At 43.6% G+C, this 20,984-nt stretch overlaps 1 protein-coding gene across 3 annotated transcripts in view; it reads left to right on the top strand.

The window, feature by feature from the left end:
- The window catches only part of scube1 (signal peptide, CUB domain, EGF-like 1), a 135,767-nt gene that overhangs the window by 15,642 nt on the left and 99,141 nt on the right, over positions 1 to 20,984 (top strand). For all 3 annotated transcript variants that reach the window (XM_030046179.1, XM_030046180.1, XM_030046178.1), the window contains exon 3: positions 6,175 to 6,300. In XM_030046179.1, the coding sequence (XP_029902039.1) occupies positions 6,175 to 6,300 (126 nt within the window). The remainder of the gene's footprint in view (positions 1 to 6,174; positions 6,301 to 20,984) is intronic.

The following is a 20,984-nucleotide window of genomic DNA, read 5'->3' as shown; positions in this document are numbered from 1 at the left end:
TCTAAATCTGTCCCACACAACCTCTTTTATGTTTTTTTGCCCGTAAACTACTCAGTAATATGACAGTTTCTTTGCCGTTCCCCAATGCACGAGCCGAAAATGTACCGTGGAAATGCTGCTTTTGTTTCTGTAATAATTACCGACGTGCAGAAGGCAGCGGACGAATGCAGATGTGATGCTTATGTGTGAATGATTTTTTAGGTCTCATGGCAGGTGTGAGTGTCAGCCCCCCCCCTCGCTCTCTCTCTCTCGCTCTCTCTCTCCCGTTGCCAGCTCGGCTCGCACGCCCCTCTCCCCGGCCTTCAGCTCCGCGCCTCCGCCGCCTGTTTGAAGCGATTAAGGCGCCAATTAATCACCTGCTGCTTTTTGCTCACCCTCAGCGCCGAGCCTCCTCCTCCTCCTCCTCCTCCCCCCCCTTGCGCTCTTTCACTTGTACTCTCTACCTTTTTTTTTCCCTCCGTCTCAGACAGATGAAAAGCAGAGCACGGAGGAGGTGTCGCACCGTGCCGAACCTCAGTGCCCTCCCATTCCAGCTCGCCCTAATTGGTTGCAAATGCCTCTGGGACGCGCTGGCGATGGCAGAGAGGATTTGGTGTACTCCGAGGCCCAGGCTCTGCGAAGGACCAAGCCGGCCTAATTGGACTGATAGATTTCCTTTTCTCATTTTCCTTCCACATATTATGATTTCTGACCCGACTCTGGACACTTCCTATTTGGCAGATGCATGTAATCCATAATTGTGAGTGGGAAGGCAACGCTCACATTTTGCAGTTGCAGTAAACTGTAAACCTTCAGTTCAAAGAATCATTATAAGACACTGAGCGCCAAGACGAGACACGCGGAAAGAAAAAGATGTATTTTCCGACAGAGCGCCATGCAAAGTTGGAATTTCAACTGGGAAACCGAACAAGCTTGACTTTGTCTGGTATATCCCCTTTTCCGTTACATGGCATCCACTCTGCTCACCTCGGCTCTACCTGCTTTTTTTTTTTTTTTTTTTGGTTTTCCATTGGGGCTAAAGTTTGGGATTGTATGTGGCATCGGATACTAAAATGTGACATTGAGATGTGGAATATCAGTAGGTATTTCCCACCTGCAGCCTTCCAGTGAACATGGCACACTGCAAAAAGGCCAAATCTTACCAAGATTATTTGTCTTATTTCAAGTCAAAAATGTCTTATTTCTAGTCAAAATATCTCATTACACTTAAAATAAGACATGATCACCTAAGAAATAACTTGTCTTTAGACAATTTTCACTTGTTTCATGTGAAAATTTACTTGAAACATGAAAATTAGCTTGAAACAAGAAACAAATTTTGCCAATGGAACAAGCAATTTTTACTTTTTCACAAGTAAAAATTCTAAAAACAAGTTATTTCTGAGCTGATCATGTCTTATTTTAAGTGTAATGAGATATTTTGACTAGAAATAAGACATTTTTACTTGAAATAAGACAAATAATCTTGGTAAGATTTGGACTTTTTGCAGTGCATGACTGTAAGTTTCTGCTTCTACACAGGGAAAAAAAAAAAAACACTGCTAAGGTTTCTCCTTCCCCATGTGTCCGATTGCTGCTCTTTCCCCTTTACAGTAAATTCCTCGTCCAATAGCTGACGTCCTCTGCGGTTACATGAGGACCTGCCCTCTCAGTCCCAGACCAGCACACAAACCGCACCGGCTATTATCTGTAAAGCGAAACAGGAATGAAAGATCTTACACTTTTACGACTTCATGTCAGTGCCGGTGGCGCTGTCATCGCCGTGACGGTGATGTAAAGCAGAGAGGAAACGCAGGGAAAATGAGCGAAACTGCAGCCGCCCTGGAATCGTCCTGAGAGAGCAGGGAGGCAGAGCAAGCAAGCAAACAAACAAACAAACAGACAAAGTAAAACGCGCCGGGTTATGCCGCCTCGTGTAATTGGCGCGCTTTGTGGCGAAGTCGACTCGGCTCGTGTCTCGATGGTTTCGAGCAGAGTGGGACCTCTCAGACGAGGATCTTTTCATGTCGGACTCTTCAAAGCGATCAGACTCGAGCCAGAAGCGCCGCAGCAAACACTCATGGAGATCATTTGAATCATTTGAGAGGAAATGTTTTGTGGACAGAAAGCCTCCGAGAAGAGTGTGGTGAGAGCGTGCGTGTGTGTGTGTGTGTGTGTGTGTGTGTGTGTGTGTGTACGCGCGTGTGCTTGCATGTGTTCCTGTGGATGCGTATTGTTTGTGCATGCTTGGCAAGTGTGTGTGTGCTTGTGTGTGTGTGTGTGTGTGTGTGTGTGTGCATTTGTGCTATTGTGTGTGTAGCTGCATGTGTGTATGCAGGTTAGGTGTGTGTGTGTGTGTGTGTGTGTGTGTGTCTGTGTGTGTGTATGTGTGCATGTTTGTGCATGCTTGCTATCTGTTTGAGTGCGCTTATGCTTGTGCGTTTTCTTTATATGTGTGTGTGTGTGTGTGTGTGTGTGTGTGCGTGCACTCTTCCATGTGTTCTTGGGTCTGCATTTGAATGTCAGTGTGCTATTGTGTGTTTATGTGTGTGTATGCTTGTGTGTTGGGGTATGTATTTGCATGCACATGTATTTGTGTTTCTGTGCATGCTTGTGTGTGTGTGTGTGTGTGTGTGTGTGTCTGTTCCTAGGTGTATCTGTTTCTGTGTGTATGTCTGTGTGGAGGCATGTAGATCTGTTCCATGGGTATATGTGTGTGTGTGTGTGTGTGTGTGTGCACTCTTGCATGTGCTCTTGTGTCAGTGTGTTTGACTGTGCTTGAGTGCATCTTTGTGCTTCTGTCCCTGAGTGTGTTTTTTCGTGTGTGTGTGTGTTTGTGTGTGTGTGTGTGTGTGTGTGTGTGTGTGTGTGTGTGTGTGTGTGTGTGTGTGTGTGTGTGTGTCCAGGTCTGGGTTATGTCCACACACAGGATGTGGAGGCAGAGAGCTGTGCCTGTCTGTCTGTTTGTGTCCGTTGCCCACCGCTGCTCCGTGCCAGCGTCTCATTCCTTCATGGAGCCTTCGGCGTCCACCCATCGATCAAACCTGGCAACCCGAGGCTCTGACAGCTGCTCTCTGTTTCCCAAGAAATCCTGCCGTCCAGACTGGACTCCGACTGAAATGTCAGGCCGATATTAGCCTTTTTAAAAGATATTTGGATATAAAAAATATCAACGTATTTCTATTTCTATTTCTAACAGTTTTATTTATTCCTATTTGAGATCCATTAGACAGTCTGAGCTCAGGATCAGCCTCGGGCCGGTTTGGATTTGTTTCTGTTAAAATTCATTTTACTGGGAGAAATTCCTCTTTTTCTCTCTGAAATCTGTGAGAAAGAGAGAGGGAGTGAGAGGTAGATAGGCCAGTCATCAATCAAACTAACTAAAGCAAGAGTATCTGTTCTGAACAGGGATAATTGTACAGAATGATGTTGGGTCGGGTCAGGCTTCAAATCTGGCAGCGCCATTTGGGCTCATTTGGAGCCGGTGTCTGAAAGATCCCGGGCCAGGATCGGCCTTCAGTCCCACGCCGGCGCAGACCTCTAATTCTGACCGTGAGGTCACGGGGAGGCTGGAGCCTATCCCAGCATGCATTGGGCGGAGAGCTGGGAAAGAGTCTGGACAGGTCGCAGATGGAGAAACAGTCTCACAGCCCTGAGGCACCGCTTAACTTGACGTGTGTGTTTTTGGACTCTAGATCACTCGGTCAGTCAATCAAATACAATGCAGTGTGCCTCACAATTAAACAGAAACAGGACGCTGAAGAGTAAAATGCCAGTAAAACACAAATAAAGGAACCAAACTGTATTGGACCGATTGTGATGCAGCTTAGGAGCAACCTTCCACGGATAGTAACACAAAACCCGAAACCTGAAAAGAGTTTTGTTGGAGAGATCCAGGGTCTTGTGTTAGTCTAAACATTATTCAAAGGCTTTCCAACCCTGACAAGGAAAAAAAAAAAAAAAAATCACACGAATACTAATTACTTGTATTTTTTTGCCATGAAAATAGTTGGGTAACACTTTACAATAAGAGTACAACAATTAACGTTAAATGCCTGTAATGGTAAATTAACTGTTAGTTAATGATTATTATGGCATTTACTAATGTTAATAATATCTACAATAATCCTTAAATAACATATAAATTAATACCTTAGCATGAACAGCATTAGTACAATTATCCCTGTTCAAAACTTAGACACATTAATTAATGGTTAGTTAACTGTTACTTGATGTTTATTACGGCATCAACTAACGTTAATTTGTGTACTCTTATTGTAAAGTGTTACCAATAGTTGAATATAGTAATAACTGAACTGGCCTTCAGGATCAGTTGAAGCTTTGTGATGCAGTCAGACAAGTGGACCAGATGCTCTCCAGGGTCAAGTGAGAGGAGGCAGAAAGAAAGAAAGAAAGAAAGAAAGAAAGAAAGAAAGAAAGAAAGAAAGGCAGGGAGACAGGAAAGAGTGGCTGGAATCGAGTGCCAGCGGTCAAACTGACAATGTATTCATCAAACCTGACGGTGTGTTTTTGGCGCGGGTGGGAGTGAAAGAGGAGTCGGCAGATAGATCCAGCAGAGCGCCTGGACTGCGACCGAGGGAAACCGAGAAAGCAGATACCTGCGCTGTCTCTTCATCGGAGTGGAGGCAGGAGGAGGAGGAGAGGGAGGAGGAGGAGAGGGAGGATGTGGGCCGGGGTCTTCCTCGCTGCCTGGCGGATCTCCTGCTGTTCACACGGAGGGGGGAGGGGGGTGACTGTTTGTTTTAGTGGCTCCGCATGGCAACCACTTGCGAGCGGCTCCTGTGAAAGCCTCTGCTGGCTCAGCAAACACCGGCTGACACTCTCCTTACCCAGCTCTCACCCCCGCCCACCCGGGGAAGTGAGGAGCAAGGAGAGTGGCGGCTCATGTCTCCCCTCACTGTAAACCAGATGAAGTATAACCCCCTTTCACAGCTAAAACCCCACGTACATCCGGGACTGAAGCTGAAAACGGTGCAAACGGGTTTCAGTGCCTTGCTTTTAAAAGTCCAGGGCAATTATCAACGTAAACTAGTCATCCATTAATTTGCAACCTGCATGAGTTGTGATGATACTTTTAACCCAACTTTAACCCATATAATATGATAAAGTACCCATAAACCACCATCTTTTGGATTTGAATGGCGACTGATAGGCTCTTTCCAGTGATTTGTCATTTTCTCAGAAGGTGGTCCGTTGCATCAGCTGTCCGTAATTAGTTTCTAGTACCGCTTTACCAAGATTTATTTGCGAGGCGGGTTTGAAATCACTGGTAGGGACGGGTGTGGTAGCAGCTACTGCACAGGTGAGACTCATTTTGATTGAGATTGTCATTGTTGGGCATAAATGTGCACATCCAGTGACAGATGTAGAAATGTTCACACGGGGTGGCATGGAGGTTTGGCCAGGTGGTTCAGGGAGGTGGTGGGTAGGTCAGGCAGCCTTAATTAGAAATACAGTTGTCCCTCGCTTTAACGCGGTTCACCTTTTTTTTGTGCAATTTTGCATGCTTTTTTTTTTTTTTTTTCCACTGGACTTATTTTTCTACGACGGTTTGAACTTTGAGTGTTTAAACAAGAGAGAAAAGTGAGAAAATGTTAATGCCTGTCTGAGAAAAGTGTATAAAGTGTGTAGTGAGGGGTTTTACAGCCTTAAAACATCTAGAATAATTGTCAAAAATAAAGTGGGTTATTTTTAGAAAATAATTCCCACAATTAATGAGGGACCACTGTAGATGTGTTTTTTGTTTCATCTTTTCTTTTTCTGGTAATGCAGGGAAGTCTTTAATTTTGTGAATGGGGGAGAATGCAACAGACATGAGCTGATACATTGTATCATTATAATGGAACAGACGTGGATTGTTACAATGTATCAGAATCAAAATGGCTTTATTAGCATGAGAAGATTACTTATGTCGCCATTGTATAATTACAAACTGATATGACATGCACATAGGGTAATACAAAAATGAGTTCAACATAATGCAGTGAAAACGTATAAAAACAATGAAATTTTGCAAAAATGAATGAAAGGCAGCAAACTTTCATCCTCTTCTGAAGGATGTAAACAAACCCTGACATCTCCAGCTGTCATCCTTTAAATTTCACATCTCCACCCAGCGGCCGCTTACATTTTCTGAACCCCCTCCCCTCACCGGTCCTCTGTCATCTCTTTCAGATATGGACGAGTGTGAGAACGACTACAACGGCGGCTGCGTCCACGAGTGCATCAACATACCAGGCAACTACAGATGCACCTGCTACGACGGCTTCATGCTGGCTCACGACGGACACAACTGTCTGGGTACACACCGTCCCTGTCTCTGTTTCCTCTGTGTGTGTGTGTGTGTGTGTGTGTGTGTGTGTGTGTGTGTGTGATTTTACAGGCCTCCTATGATCACTTTGAGATCAAATTCAAGGACTTTTCAATGACTTTCAAGGTCAATATTGGCACGTTTTGGGATGAGACACTGGTCAAAATCAGACAAAACAGACAAATCTCAACTTAAACTTCCATAATCTGAATTGTTTAATGTTAATGAATTTAATATATCTAAAAAAAAAAAAAGTACTTTGTAGGATTTACATTCATTTTCGGAAATTGTGGAGGCTTATTTATTAATATTTCATTTGTCTCCAGTCCACGAACTTTCAAGGGTTTTCAAGGCCTTTAGGAGCCCTGGCTGAAGTGTTGTCAAAGTGTATAAATGTGTGTATGTCTGTGTGTGTATGCATTTGTCAGTGTGTGTGTGTGTATGTTGGTGTCATTTTCACAGGGCTCCCATTCTCACTTTGAGATCAAATTCAAGGACTTTTCCATGACCTTCAAATTCAAAATTAGACATATTTCGGGCTGAGACACTGGTCAAAAATAGACAAAACAGACAAATCTCAGCTTAAACATCCATCATCTCAACTGTTTGAATATTAATGAATTTGGATGCTATATATTAATAATAAAAAATAAAGTACTTTGGAGTCTTTACATTCATTTTCAAAAACTGTAGAGGCTTGTTTATCAGTTTTTCAAGGGTTTTCAAGGCCTGTGGGAGCCCTGGTTGTGTGTTTCTGGGCATGTCAGCTTGTCTGTGTGTGTACATGTGTATATGTCTGTGTGTGTGTATATGTGTGTATGTTAGTCAGTGTGTGTGTGTGCATGCTGAACACTGTATCTGTTAAGCCTGTCTCGCTCAGCTCTGCGCTCTCTGGAGAGTCACTCTGTCATCGTTTGGAGGGCTTCCATGGTTTTTGCTGTCTTCTCTCTCTCTCTCTCTGTGTGTGTGTGTGTGTGTGTGTGTGTGTGTGTAACTTTGGGGAGGGCGCTCGGGGTTGAAGAGTTCCTCTCCCAGCGATACTGTACCTCTCCTGCAGATAGCTGGCTGGCCGTCCACGCTGTGCTTTATTACTGACAGATCCAGCCCATTTAGCCCCAGCGCTGCTTTATTGACTCAGTGTCAGCCAGACAAATGTTTTTCTGCTCTACCCAACGTGCAGCCTCCAACTCGGATGTGCTCAAGCGCATTTCAGCCCCCCCTCGGCCCTCCAGCCGTTGAATGACAAGCGCAAAATAAAAAAAAAAATAATAATAAAAAAAGAGGTAATTTTAGATGCCCCCTGCAACCCGAGCGTCTTTGCTGAGATATGTTTTGGCGTCTGTGAGCGCCGTATCTCACTCCTCGACCCTTCAGAGAGATTGAGTGAGAGATTGAGTGCTAATAGCAGCAGCCAGCAGCGCCTGCTGAGTTGTATATTCTCCTCGCAGGAGTGAGTCACTGTTGATGTAAAGCAAAGTTAAAGGCGTCTCAAAAAAAATGAATCGAGTTTTCTCTCTTTTCTGATTGGCTGCTTGAAGAGCTTTAGCATTTAGTCACTCAGCTTTTTCCTCTCCACTTTAAATCATTATAAATGAAATATTATTTTTGTTTGTTTGTTTGTTTGCTTTGGCTGCTGGTCAGATTCAGTATGCCATTTTAAAACTTTATCTAGGCTGTAGTAACCCTACTAGACAAAACGATTACTCCACAAACTAATTGATATATTCAGTGAGAATGGAAATCATTGTTAATTGTTAGTTGCAGCCCTTTGTATCACTGGAATTTATATTCTCTCTTTATGTACAATCATGATGAGAGATATTTAACGCCATGTAGACTATTGTCGCGAGTTCGCCTCAAACCACTTCCAGTCTTAATGCAGCCGAGGTGGTGTGTGTGTGTGTATCCCACTGATGCTGTTGATGCATATTTCACACACACCAAGAATTGTATTGGAAGCACTCTACCACCAATAATTTAGCATCTGCTTGAAGGCAAAAACACAAACAATTTATTTTTGTAGATAATTGTAAATAAATTCAGGCAGTAAGGGGTTAATTCAGACATGGAAATTTTTTTTTTTTTTTTTTTTTTAATTTTGTTTGAGTGGTTAAATGTGTTTATCCATCCCTGGTCCTATTCTCATTAAACAGTCGCACGTTACATTTTATTTATTTATTTGTCTTTGCCTTTTTCTTCTTGTTCAGCCAAAACCAACAAGCACAGGAGCTCTTCTTGCTGTTGTGAGGTCGCATTTTTTTTTCCTAATGCATCTTCTTCTTCTTCTCTCACTTCTTCTTCTTCCTCTTCTTGATTTTTACGGCGGTTGGCAAACATTACGGTGCATTATTGCCGTCGACTGGAGCGGCGTGTCGATCTTGATGTGCATGTGTGGAACGCCAGACAGGCGCAGAACGAGGAAAGTGTGTCCAAGGCCTTAGCCTTAGAACGTATTCAATAAATGCTCTTTTAAATAAGCCACATTTATTGGCACAAAACGTTAATGAACGTTAATTTTCTCACGGATATTCCTCTTATCGTCGACTTTATGTGAAAACAAAATCAGAGAAGTGAATAACGTTGAGCCCTTGAAGTGATTTCCACGTTGACTTTTCACTTTTCTCTCCAGTAAAAAGAGACAGCCGCAAGTGTGATGGCATCGGTTTAATAATGGAAATTCATTTTCCGTCCGCCCACTCACATCGCATAATGAGGAGGTACATTTTACATTCGCTGCATTTAAGCTCTCAGCCACTTACAAGAAGTGGAATCGGCTTTTATTCACGATCATTATCATCGCAGGCGGCTGACAGAGAGGAGTGCACGGGTCAACGTGGTGCTTGATAATACTCCTGTAAGAGAAGTGCTCGGGGAAATAAAACAGATAAGGGGAGCAGCAGAAAGAGGAGTTTTTCTTTTTATGACAGCAAATCGGAGCGAGTCGAGGAGGCGCTTTTGGAGGAATTGAGTTTTCAGCCCGCGATGAAAGATGAGGAGCGACTCTTCGGTCCTGACTGGAGTGGGAAGCCTGTTCCACCTTTCAGGGGCCAAGAGGAAAATTTACAACACCGAGGGAAATTTACAGCGGCTACAGACGAGTACGGACATCGTCTCAATTTTCATTCTGGCGCTTTTGTCCACACGGGTTCTCGGCGCCGGCGCAGGCTGTCATATCTGCTTCGATTCAGCGTCTGAATGTTTGCTGGGAAACTTAAACTGATGATAGAAAATCTCACAAATACTACAAAAAAAAAAATGACATTCAAAAGTCAACCACTGCTTTGTTTTAGCTTCCAGGCTGCATTTGGCAGTCAATATTTATGTTTTCTGCAGAACGCCAAAAGGGAAAGTTATTGACTTTAAAATGAGCAATCAACGAGGAATACGATGGAGTATTTGCTGCGCACTCAGAGCGACATATTGCATTTCGCTCTCATGTTTTTCCTTGCATAAATTTTGAATATAAACAGATCAGTCATCAGAGTGACTCCGTGCAGCAAACATTTATTCCTCACTGGATTTCCCACCCCGAGTTTAACCCCACAGCACCTCACAGACCGGGACGGCGGTGGGAAAAAGCCTGAAATCCTTTACTTCAGTAGAAGCAATAAAACCACCATGGAGAAATACTCCTTTCAAAGTAAAAGCCCCGCATTCAACATGTTATTTAACTAAAAGTACACAGGTTTTAGCTGGAAAATGTATCATCATTGTGAGCGATTCCTTTCAGAGTGTTAAATAAGTGATGCATTAACCTGTAAGAAGGATTTTAATGTTGCATCTCTAGAGTTTACGCTTTAAATATGCATATATTCAATGTTTCACATGTGCAAGCTTCTTCTGCAAAGTAACTAAAGACTGGAGGGGAAGGGGTGACTCCTCAAGGCTGGATCAAGTCTACTTATTTGTACTTTTTGTATATTGTTGTATATTGTATACAGATTGTTCATTGTATATAGGAATGTCATATATTCTTTCTATTTTATCTTTATTCTTATTCTTATTTTATTTTATTTTATTTATTTATTTTTTAAAATTATTATTATCGTTATTATTATTATTATTTTTTTTTATTTTATTTTTTACTTGCACAGTGCTGGAGTTGTTGCAATTACATTTCACTGCTGCTGTACCTGTACATTCATGCATGTGACGAATAAATCTTGAATCTTGAATCTTGAATCTTGAACTACACCTGTGCACAGTGCAGTAAAAAGTACAAGATTTTCCTCTTGTAAAGGAAAACTATAAAGCCTCACAAAATGGAAATGCTCAAGTAAAGCTGACTAAATGTACTTAGTTGCTCTCCAGCTTTGAATCTGGAGGGGAATCACACCCGCATTTCTTGAAAATTAGCAGCTTTCGCTCGTCTTTAGGTCGGAAGGCCACAGGAGTTTTCCAACGTGCCGGTTTTCGCCTTGGCGCGGTGTCGGTGGAAACGCGTCTGAATGTGTTTTGTGTTGTTTGTTTCCTCCTGGCTGCCTGCAGACGAGCCCTGAGTGTCTACAGCTGTTCGCTCGCCGGGTTCGCTGGCGTGTCGCGCTGTGTGTTGTGGTCGGCTGAAGAAACGGAGCGCGGGCTTCGCGGCGTTTCCCCACATCGTGTTTGTGCCGCGAATTCAGACGAAGGGGGCTGAGTCATGTGAGAACTGTCACCACCTGCTCTTTACGGCCCGGCGAGAGGAAACCAGGCCGCGTCTGACTTTAATAACAGGCTGCCTTTATTGGATGTTGATGGGATGCGGCCTTAATGAACTGCCGCTAATTAAAACGTGGAGAGCGAGTTCAAACGAGGCAGTAAAGTGTGAAATGAGACACAAGTGTGATCAGAATCAAAACCAGTAATGTCTGTGCTGCCCTTTTTTTATTTTTTTTCTCTTCTTCTTTCTTTACTGCTTTTGTTCCTTCCTTCCTTCCTTATTTCCTTCCTTCGCTCTGCCCCTTTCTGGCTTTCCTCCTTTGTTCCTGCTTTCCTTTTTTTCTGTTTTTCTTCCCTCTTTCCTTCCTTTATAATTTGCCTTTCCTTAATCTCAGCCTCATCCCTCCTCTTCATTCTTCCTTCCTTCTTTTCCTCCGTTCTTTCCTTTCTTTCTGTCCTTCCTGTCTGCCGTGACTTTCTAACTACTCCCTTTTATTTCTTCCCTTCCTTCCCCGTTTCTCCTTCCTCCTCGCCTCCTTTCTTTCTTCTTTCCTCCTCCTCCTTTCCGTCCCGTCTGCCCTCATCCCTCCTTCTTTCTTCCTTCCCTCCATCTCTCTTTTCGTCCACCCTCCCTCCTCCCTCCTTCCGCCCCTGTATTGAGTCTGTAATGGTAAACTGGATCTGCTCCAGGCTTTTCTTCTCCCAGAGGCGATGGACTTTTCTCTCCATCTGACATCTTTATAGTGGAAACGTCTCACACACGGCCTGACGAAAGCAGCGGGGCCACGGAGGACTAACGCCGTCTCACCGCTCCCCGTCTCTCTCTCTCTCGTTTTCTCCCTCTGCCTGTCTGCCTCCCCGCCTGCCGACCTCGTACTCACTTACAACCTGTTTTATCCGAAGCTGTCTTTCTCCTTCTCCTCCTCCTCTCCTGTCTCATATTTCGATCAGAGTTTTATTCTCAGTGATGATATGAAACAAAAATAACTAAATTAATGTTTTCTGAAGTATTAATGCAAAACTATTTCGGCTCATTGTTCCCTGAGTGAGATGCTGAATTTCTCCAAATGGAAATTACAAAATTCTGTCTGACGTTTCCAAGCTTTGTATGATCAGCAGTAGAAGTCAGTATGCTAACAAAAAAAAAAAAAAAAAAAAAAAAAATCATATGGCGATTCATTTTGCAGATATTGCCATTGTGATATGAGTCACAATTTTAGTAGGAAAGATCATTTTTGCATTCGCAATTTCATTTTCACCAAAAAAAGCAATTAACATGATGGTGTGATTTTGCTGGGGTCTTTAGCAAACAAACTGGAAAATACACTTTGTAGGCCAGTGCATGTCTGTAGTATCGTAATATTTTATGGACAGCAATATTTCGTCACGTATTTTGTCTTTTAGCTCAAAAAATTGCAGCTCCTTTGATTTGGAGAGATCTTTGTCTTTTTTGTAGAATCCAGAAACAGCTTGACTTACCAGCACGAGAACCATTCAGAAACAGTTTATAGCATAAATACATACATAGAAAAACTTCTTATACAGAGCCAGAGTGTGTGTTGCCTCATGAGTGTGTAAAAATTCGTATCTCCGCAGTAAATGTCATAGCAGTCCATTTGAACAAATTCTCCCGTCAGTGTCAACAAAAATGTTGTCAAACCTCGTTTGGGTTGCAGTTTCAGTCAGGATGTTAAAATTTTGTTTTCACTCAAATATAACTTTCACTGGTCACACTGTATTTTGATACGGTCCGATGCAAAAGTCAACTTACTATCTAGAGATGATAACCAGGATACTCAACTTGCTTTTCCCTGGGACACTTTCTGCCAAATAACAGGAGGCCAGCTAATAAACAGCTAAAAAACAAAAATTCATAATATTTATCATATAAAATGAATAAACAACAAAAGGCCCGTAACTCATCTTTATTTGGAATTCTTTATTTTCGTCTTTCTTATTTTCATATGAACTAAACTTATTTATTTGTATGAACTTTGGTGCGAGGATTGACAGCTGGCCTGTGTGACAGATAAATCACAGACTTTTACTGCCATTCAACAGCTGCGACTGCGTTTCAGTGTGAAATGCCTCGGTTACATTTGAAAGAGTTTATACAACATTAAACATACATCTGGAACCTCTTCCGTCTCGCAGCCACTTCCAGTGATGGAACGATTCATAAATAAAAACCCATAAACATGAAATACACATTTATGGGTTCAGACTGATCCTCATTTGCTGACCTCGCTCGTCTTCGCCAAGAGTCGAATCCAGTCAAATATCTCCTCTCCTGCGCGCTGACAGACCAACATGCAACTTCCCAGCTAACACCCAGGGGACACTGCTGGACATTTACACACGCATATACATATTTTTAATATTCCCAGCGTGAATACATTTATTTTCAGTGTGAATTAGAAACTGGTTGGCAGGCCACTCAGCGCCTTATGGGGGGGCTTGTAGTTCAAGGATTCAAGGATTCGAGGAACTTTATTGTCATACCAGCTCACATTTACATGTTAGTGGTACGAAATTAGGACTCAGGTCCCGGTATAAGCCTAAATAAATAAATAATAGTTGGTTGAGTATCAACACTGGTCCTTCCAAATTGAATGGTGCCCTTTCACTCTGATTTATGAATCATATCTTTAGTAATAATACACTTCAGGTTTGGTTATGCTGTGTGATACCGGCTCTGGTGACCTGCAGCCGTAGTTTAACACATCAGTCTGTTATTGTGATAATATCATCGTTTCCTTACTGATTCATTGCTGATTTTTTTATATATTAGCTGCTGAGTGATACATAAACAGAAATGTGGTCAGACCAGAAGATATTGGCACGCATCAAAATGCCTCCCAGCCAATCAAAATGCGAGGAACTGACTGTGGTATGATGCTCCTTAAATACACCATGAGGTCTCATGGCACCCAGGAACAGAGGAGTGAAGTGTCTCGGTTTTGGTAGCCCTGGCTCAATTTAGCTTTTCGAGTCCACGACGCTGTGGTTAAAAAAAAAAAGAAAAAAAAAAAAGAGGGAAGCCTTGCTGCTGTTCCTCCCGCAGCGCCCTGACGTCTGACACCGCCGGCAGCTCGGTAATAAATGTCGCAGGAGCGTCCCGGGACCGGGCAGCGTCCAGGCCTCAGATGAAACAGACGTGATGGATGGTTTTGGGTGTTGGATCTCAACCTGGACCGGGGAGATGAGGTCTGGGCTCGGCGTCAAATCTGGGGCAGAAACCCTTGACAGGCAGACAGACAGACAGGCAGGCAGGCAGACAGGCCAAGAGGGGAGAGTAGTTTTCCTCTGTTCGCTCTCAGACACATGTAACACTTAAAACACTGCGGCTTGGTTTAACACGCCAGGCTCTGAAACTGGATACGCTGCGAGGCGGCGAGCTACACTGAAGGCATGTTAGGCCCAGACAGAGTGTTTTCCTGCAGTTTAGCCTACAGTAATGGAGCTCTCTGGAGCAAATTGTAAGGTGTCAAACATGAATTTCTCATGAGATTAAAATTGTGATAGAACAAGACCAGAGCAGCACCTGATTCGACTGCACCTGATTTGACAGATTGACCATAGGAATAAATGATAACAGCCTTCGGACCTACTAAATGGTGCAGAAGGGACCGACTAACCCAAACCTGGGAGGGGAATTATGACTGATAACGTCCAGTCAAATCTGGTGCAAACACAAAGCTGATAACTCGTGGTGCTCGCTCGGTTTTGGACAGAGTTTAGACCGTAAATGTTGTTGGGATCCCTCGTGGTCACACTCAGTGTCATTCCAACACATTATGAGCTGTGTGTTGCTGCATAAAAATTTTCAGAGGCGGTGTTTGCGAAGCTGTGGTGACCCAGGCATCGGCTTGTTTTAGGTCTGGAAACATTAACCTGAAGGCTACGGCTGCAGAAGGCAAGCAGTGTTTTTGAATGGCTTCTCAGTACGGAGTGGACACTGGAAGCGGGTGTTGAATCAGCAGGAAAAAAAAAAAAATTGGAAAATTAGAAATACCCCATGCCTAGAAAAGAGCATCAAAATCTCATCCCAAAAAATATTCCAAGGCACTCTGTTTTCCAAAAGATAAAACGACATTTTTAAAAACATGGAGCCGACACGTAGCGGCTTCCTGGCCTCCATCAGGGAATCCCTGAGGATGTTTCCCCACTTTGTTTGTTTCACATAAACTTGATGTTTTGGGTATTGCATTTCTCCTAATTTCCAGTGAATAAACTGCAAATTAGGATTGATTTTCTAAGGTTTTAGTATATTAGGATTCTTTTCCTCATTTTTGATGAGGAAACTTGAGGAGGATTTGCTGGCTTGTGTTTGCATCTTCTGACTTTGTCTCTTAAATGTTCTCATTTCAAAATGCTGCACATGCATTTTTGGAAGAAATGTTGCTTCCTGAAGTCAATCATTCAAAATTGACACCGACGATGCCAGCCTCAAAACACAGCCGCTTTGTATGCAAAGGTGTTCAGATGACTTACGGCTTCAATAGTAACCCGTAATAATGTGGCTTTCTGTCGTGCCAGCGCTACGTCAAACCAGCGTGGCATAGCCTGTCTCCCTTTTGCAATTAAATGCTTGAGTTTCACATGCTCTTCATGGCAAACTTTGAAAAACCTCATGAAAGTAATAAGTTCAAAAAAAAAAAAAAAAAAAAAAAGCCTGGCTGGGGGAAGCGCTGCAGAAAGGATTATGTTGTATTTCAGGTATGATGCGCGTTTACGTAGGCTCCGTCTATTTTTAGCGCACTTTGAGAAGATATACGGCGCGGGAGATTGAGTAATGCGTTCCTGCGTATTGACTCATGGATACCGTACCGTCACCAGCCTCTCTGATGCTTTATGTTTACTGTCATCGCTCACTGTGGGGGTAAATAGTGCCCCGTGATGCATGGTAACCATATAAACACAACGTTACGGGAGTGACATGTCGGCCTATTGTCAAACCGCAGTTTAGTCAGAGCTCCTCCAAGCCTCGTCTTCATGCTCGCCGTCAACAAGGACCCCAGTGTTTGTTATAATGTCTCACTCTCAAGTGTCTCATTCAGCAGGAGATTTACTGTATGGATGAGGACACACGCTACACTGCACACACACACACACGCACACAAAGACAGACTCTCACACTCATGCAGACAAGAGCACAGGCTCCCTTTCTCTCCCTCTCTGTCTTCTCCCATTTACATGCGCACACACAATTAGCATTGGCAGACTGTGTGTACACTCCGGGACAAAAACCGTCTCGGTTCTTGTATGACGGCTTGTCATAACATCATACGTCAGCCTGGGATCGGCTCGGAGATGTAGCAAATTAAAATCGTATGTCTTCCCTGACTGGTGAAGATATAAGACCTGCTAACCGTGGCAGCTCTCCGCGTTCGGACTCATTAATCATCGCCGCGAATTCGATGTCAGGCGCTGCAACACATTTTTCCTGATGGTCGTTTTTCGTTACGGCAGGCTGCGTGGGTGCAGGATCCCCCCCCCCCACCCGGCCCGACAACAGATATCAAAAGATATAACCTCAGCCAAAACATCCATCCCAGCATTTAGTCTCATATTTGGTGTTAAAAACTTGTTTTTCTTCAAACAAGGTAATAAAAAAAACCCTGCCATTGGGATGAGATAATCCCGCTTGTTTCTAACGCCAATCAACTTGTTTCCAGGATTTTCTCGCATCGAGTGTCATTTCCTTGATCCCAGTGGGCCAGTCCAGCCTTATTCTGCCGTGTTTCAACATATTCATACTTGTTCCCAGGAAAAATTCCTGAATTAAGTCAAACTGCATGGGAAACAAGTGGGATTATCTCATCCCAATGACAGATTGTTACACAAAAACAAGATTTTTTGCACCGAATGTGAAACTAAATGATTCACCAAAGATGGTTTTGTGGTCTGTTCTTGTATTATCATCACATTCACCATATGAAAAATTCACCTTTGACCCGGCGATCAGCTCCGTTACTGCTACTGCTTTCCACTTGTTTCACGAAAAATGAGATTTTAAGGCTGAACATGAGAATGAGTCACTTGTTCAGGTGGAGATTTTTTTTTCTTGCATTGAGGAAATCAGCGTCGGTGCTTCCGATTGAGACCTTTGATATATACTTGGAGTCGCCGTCAGAGTGCAACATCTTTATTCTAAAACAACATTTCTGGCCGGCGTGTTTATCCTGCTGTGAAATTCACACTCAATTCATTTCTCTCTATTTTCCCCCGCGTTCCCTGAGAAAAACAACAACAGCGCTGTGGCTCTTAACAGACCTAAAGAATGAATATCCAGAAACCTCAGAGGCTTGTTCAAAGAGGGGCAGATGAAAAACGGCACTTTGGAAAATTGCAGCGGGCTAAAAAACAAGCTCATGTGAGTGAGTGCGCAGGAAGTCGCTCTGTCGTCTCCCAGATGCCTTGTGTCAACAAGCGAGGGCACTAATTGATTTAAGATTGCCTAATTGTTCTCTGATTAAAGAGTCCGTCCCGTGCAGTTCCTCTCTTCCTTTTGATTTGGACGTTTTATTTGTTTTGTTTCGCCGTGGACACAGCTGGGCCCAATGTGTCGATCGCTCGGTGCCCTCCGCGAATGTCTGGTGCGCTCGCGTGAATTTATTTTCCTTCCGATGCGTCCTTTTCATTCCACGGCGGGGAGTCGGGGACGGCGAGCTGAGTCACAACACGCACAGGCCCGGCGTCGCCACATGGAACAGAGGGTTCGCATTAAGGGGTTAAATCCACATTAGCTTGATGCGTTTCATTCCTAAACGAGGCGTACAAATTCACACTTGCCGGGCAATTTGTCAAACTGCAGGGTTTCGTCCCTAAAATAAGAAATGAAGAGTTTCAGTATCTGGCACTGAGAGAAACAAAACCGCCCTGCAGCGCCGTGTTGACTGACAGTTAAATACATTATGGGTGAGTATTAAAAGGCAGAATGAAGCGCATTTGTGGGCTGCGGTTTGTCAACGTAACGTTCAAAGTTGGCCTTTTTTTTTCCTAGGATGGCGATGGAATGATAGATAGATAGATAGATAGATAGGTAGATAGGTATACTTTATTGATCCCAGACTGGGAAATTCACACGTTACAGCAGCATCCTCAATAAAAACAAAAAATTAAAAAAATTTAAATTAAAGGTATATACAAATGAATGAATGATGCACCCAGACATGTAACATCACCATCCTAGGAAAAAAAAAAAGTATATATAATTGATCGGGATGAGTCTATACATTGTTTTTTTTTTTTTTTTTTTTTTAAGGAAAATCTTAGTCATACTGCCTTTAAGCTAGGATTGGTCTTAGTTTGCGTATAAAAAAAAACTCATTTGGTTGAGGACACTTGTTTTTCAAACGCGGCCTGACTCATTTTAAATAGCGAAATCCTTCCAAAATGAATACAGCATGAGGCGGAATGAAATGAAAGTCCCCGCGTCCTCTGTTTGCACAAACCGCGGCGTGCTCTGCGCCGAGTGATGGCAGGACATGAAAGGAGAGAGCACATTAAGGACTACTGTTGATGTTACAAATCATCTCCAGGCCTTCGTTTACTAAATGTTTCTGCGGCCGGGATCACCTGTGTTCCTGAACCGCCGCCCGGGGGATTTCAGGTGGCAGCATCCAAGATGAATATTTAGGGATCAAAACCCTCGTGATGTTTGCTTCATCGCGGCCGCCCCCTCCTCCTCCTCCTCCTCCTCGCGCCCACATCTCTCTCTCTCTCTCTCTCGTCACCTCCCTCGCTCTGCCTCCCTCCCCCCGCCGGCCCTCCTTCCAACGTGTCAAGCACATCCTCGTTGTGTCTAAACAAAAGTTTACGCAAGTTTACACAAGCACAATCAAACAAAACAGAGAGGCTCCGGTCGAAACTTGCAAAACGGCCCTGTTTGCCTGTGTTTATGAAGAAATGTTGGCAGGGATCGATTGGAACTGGGAGATGGCTGTTTTTCTCTCCCTCTCTCTCTTCCCTCCCCAGCCTGAAAATTAAATGCATCAGTCAAATTGATGACTAGGAGAGAACAAAAAAAAAAAAAGCACAGAGTTCATTGAGGACGTTGTGTTTTACCGCCGGTGATCGGTGCAAAATTTAAGCGTGCTTGTAAATAAACTGGAGGTTTGGGAACGAGGAAAAGGGCGAGAGACGAGGAAGTGTTCGCCGTGATTGGAGTTTTTTTTTTTTTTCGGCTGCATTTGGACGTCTTGAGCTGGAATTTTAATTTTTTGCATGGACGATGCTGCAGTTTACCGGGGATCCTGCATGTCTGGGAACTGGGAAAATAATTTAGCATTTTCCAGATGGATAAGGTCGATGAGGTTGGAATGACACAAGAAAACGTGCAAAAGTATGAAAAAAAAAAAACCATCGCTGCACATTCTCTTCCCGTTCATGTACGCAGATATTTCTCACCGTTTCACACCCAAGAAATTGGAAAAGAAAGTGGAATTTTGAAGCCCTGATTTGTTTACACATGCCGAGGTCCACCCTGTGTTCCCAGGCGCCATATATTCTATCAATATAATATTTCCAAACAAAAAACAGCCCTAAGGACTACAATCATTTCCAGACCCCTAAAAAAAATTACAAAGCAAAATCTGATACCTTTTCAGTAAATGTTTGAAAATCAGTTTTTTTTATGGCCAAGCTGCTTGCAAAGATATTATTTTTTATTTATTCAAACTTTTATTAAGGGCAGAGTGAGGAGGATTTGTCGGTCAAAGTTGGCTCCTCCTCCCCAGCTGAGATAACCACCAGCAGTGAGTTTTTACTATCCTGGGATGGCGATGGAATGAAATGGCTGCCCAAAATGTAACGTCGCCATCCTAGGAAAAAAAAAAGTTGCCCAAACAGTGCCTACCTCCTCATCCTCCTCCTCTCCCTCAGCCCTCGCCAGATTCATCGTGGAACGAGCTTTCGCCTCGCTATACTTCCTTTTTTTCCTCGATCCACATGCGCAATTTTCGTGACTTCCTATTGGATGTCGTGCTATCAATCTGGCACTGTGCTGCGCGGTGATTGGCTGGGAGCTGCACACCCTCAGCAAATAAGAAACTCCAGGCAGAGGGCAGAGTCTCTGCAGACACACACACCAACACACACTGCTGGTGGCTCATCAGTGATGATGGAGAGGGATTATGTTTGTATGAGTCTGCACGCGGCATTTGAGAGCTCATCCTGCCTTTAACATTTCAAAACATTAACAAAGTTTGCCTCAGCGTTAGCATGAACAACATTCAACATCCTATTTCCTATTTAATGTCCATAATGATAAAAAAAAAAAATGCATAATCTGGCAATACATGTACAGTAAATAACATCTAAAAATACTAAAAAATGAAAAAAATTACACTTAAATTACAATTACAGTGAGGGAACCGAGTGCCTTTGGAAAATATATAAGTCATCAAGCGCGCCTCCATCCAGGATCGGTGCGGTGAAGCGCAGCGAGGAACTGCTGACAACACTGTTTTGTTTCTGTTTTTTTGGAAGATTTGGAAAGTTGGGAATTTTCAGGTGTCGACAAGAGAAGCATGAGGGCTAAAAGTGTAACGACGGCACGCCCGCGCTCGCACCCCGACAAGCCAGGCATGAAGGGATGAATGAGCGTGTTGACGTTCGGCGAGGCGGCGGGGGCGGACGGCGCGGCGGAGACGCGATGGATCGAGCAGTTGGCAGCTGTTCGGCGGAGGCCTCAACATCTGTAAAGCTCAACCCCCCGCAGAAGAGCCGGGGTGTCCGCCGCCGGGGAGTCGAAGCTACATTACATCAGGATTCGTTCATCTCTCCAGCGACTTCGTGCGCAACCGCTGTCTGCCTGCTGGCTGATTTTACGGCCTGCTCTCCTCTGAAAACGAACTCGGCCTATGGGTCTGTAACTGGAGGAATGGAGGACGGTGCTGGCGCCTGTTTTGTTCCTGATTTTTTTTTTTTTTTTTTAAGGCCCCCTTGGAGCTGATCTCCTTTCTCCTTAAATCTATCCGCAGGGGCTGCTTTGGTAAACAGTCGCAGAAACAAGAGAGAGAGAGAGAGAGAG

Source organism: Myripristis murdjan, chromosome 23 (assembly GCF_902150065.1).
Source record: "Myripristis murdjan chromosome 23, fMyrMur1.1, whole genome shotgun sequence".
Classification (NCBI taxonomy): Eukaryota; Metazoa; Chordata; class Actinopteri; order Holocentriformes; family Holocentridae; genus Myripristis; species Myripristis murdjan.
The sequence above is the reverse complement of the archived record's forward strand: the minus strand, read 5'-3'. Positions and strand labels throughout refer to the sequence as shown.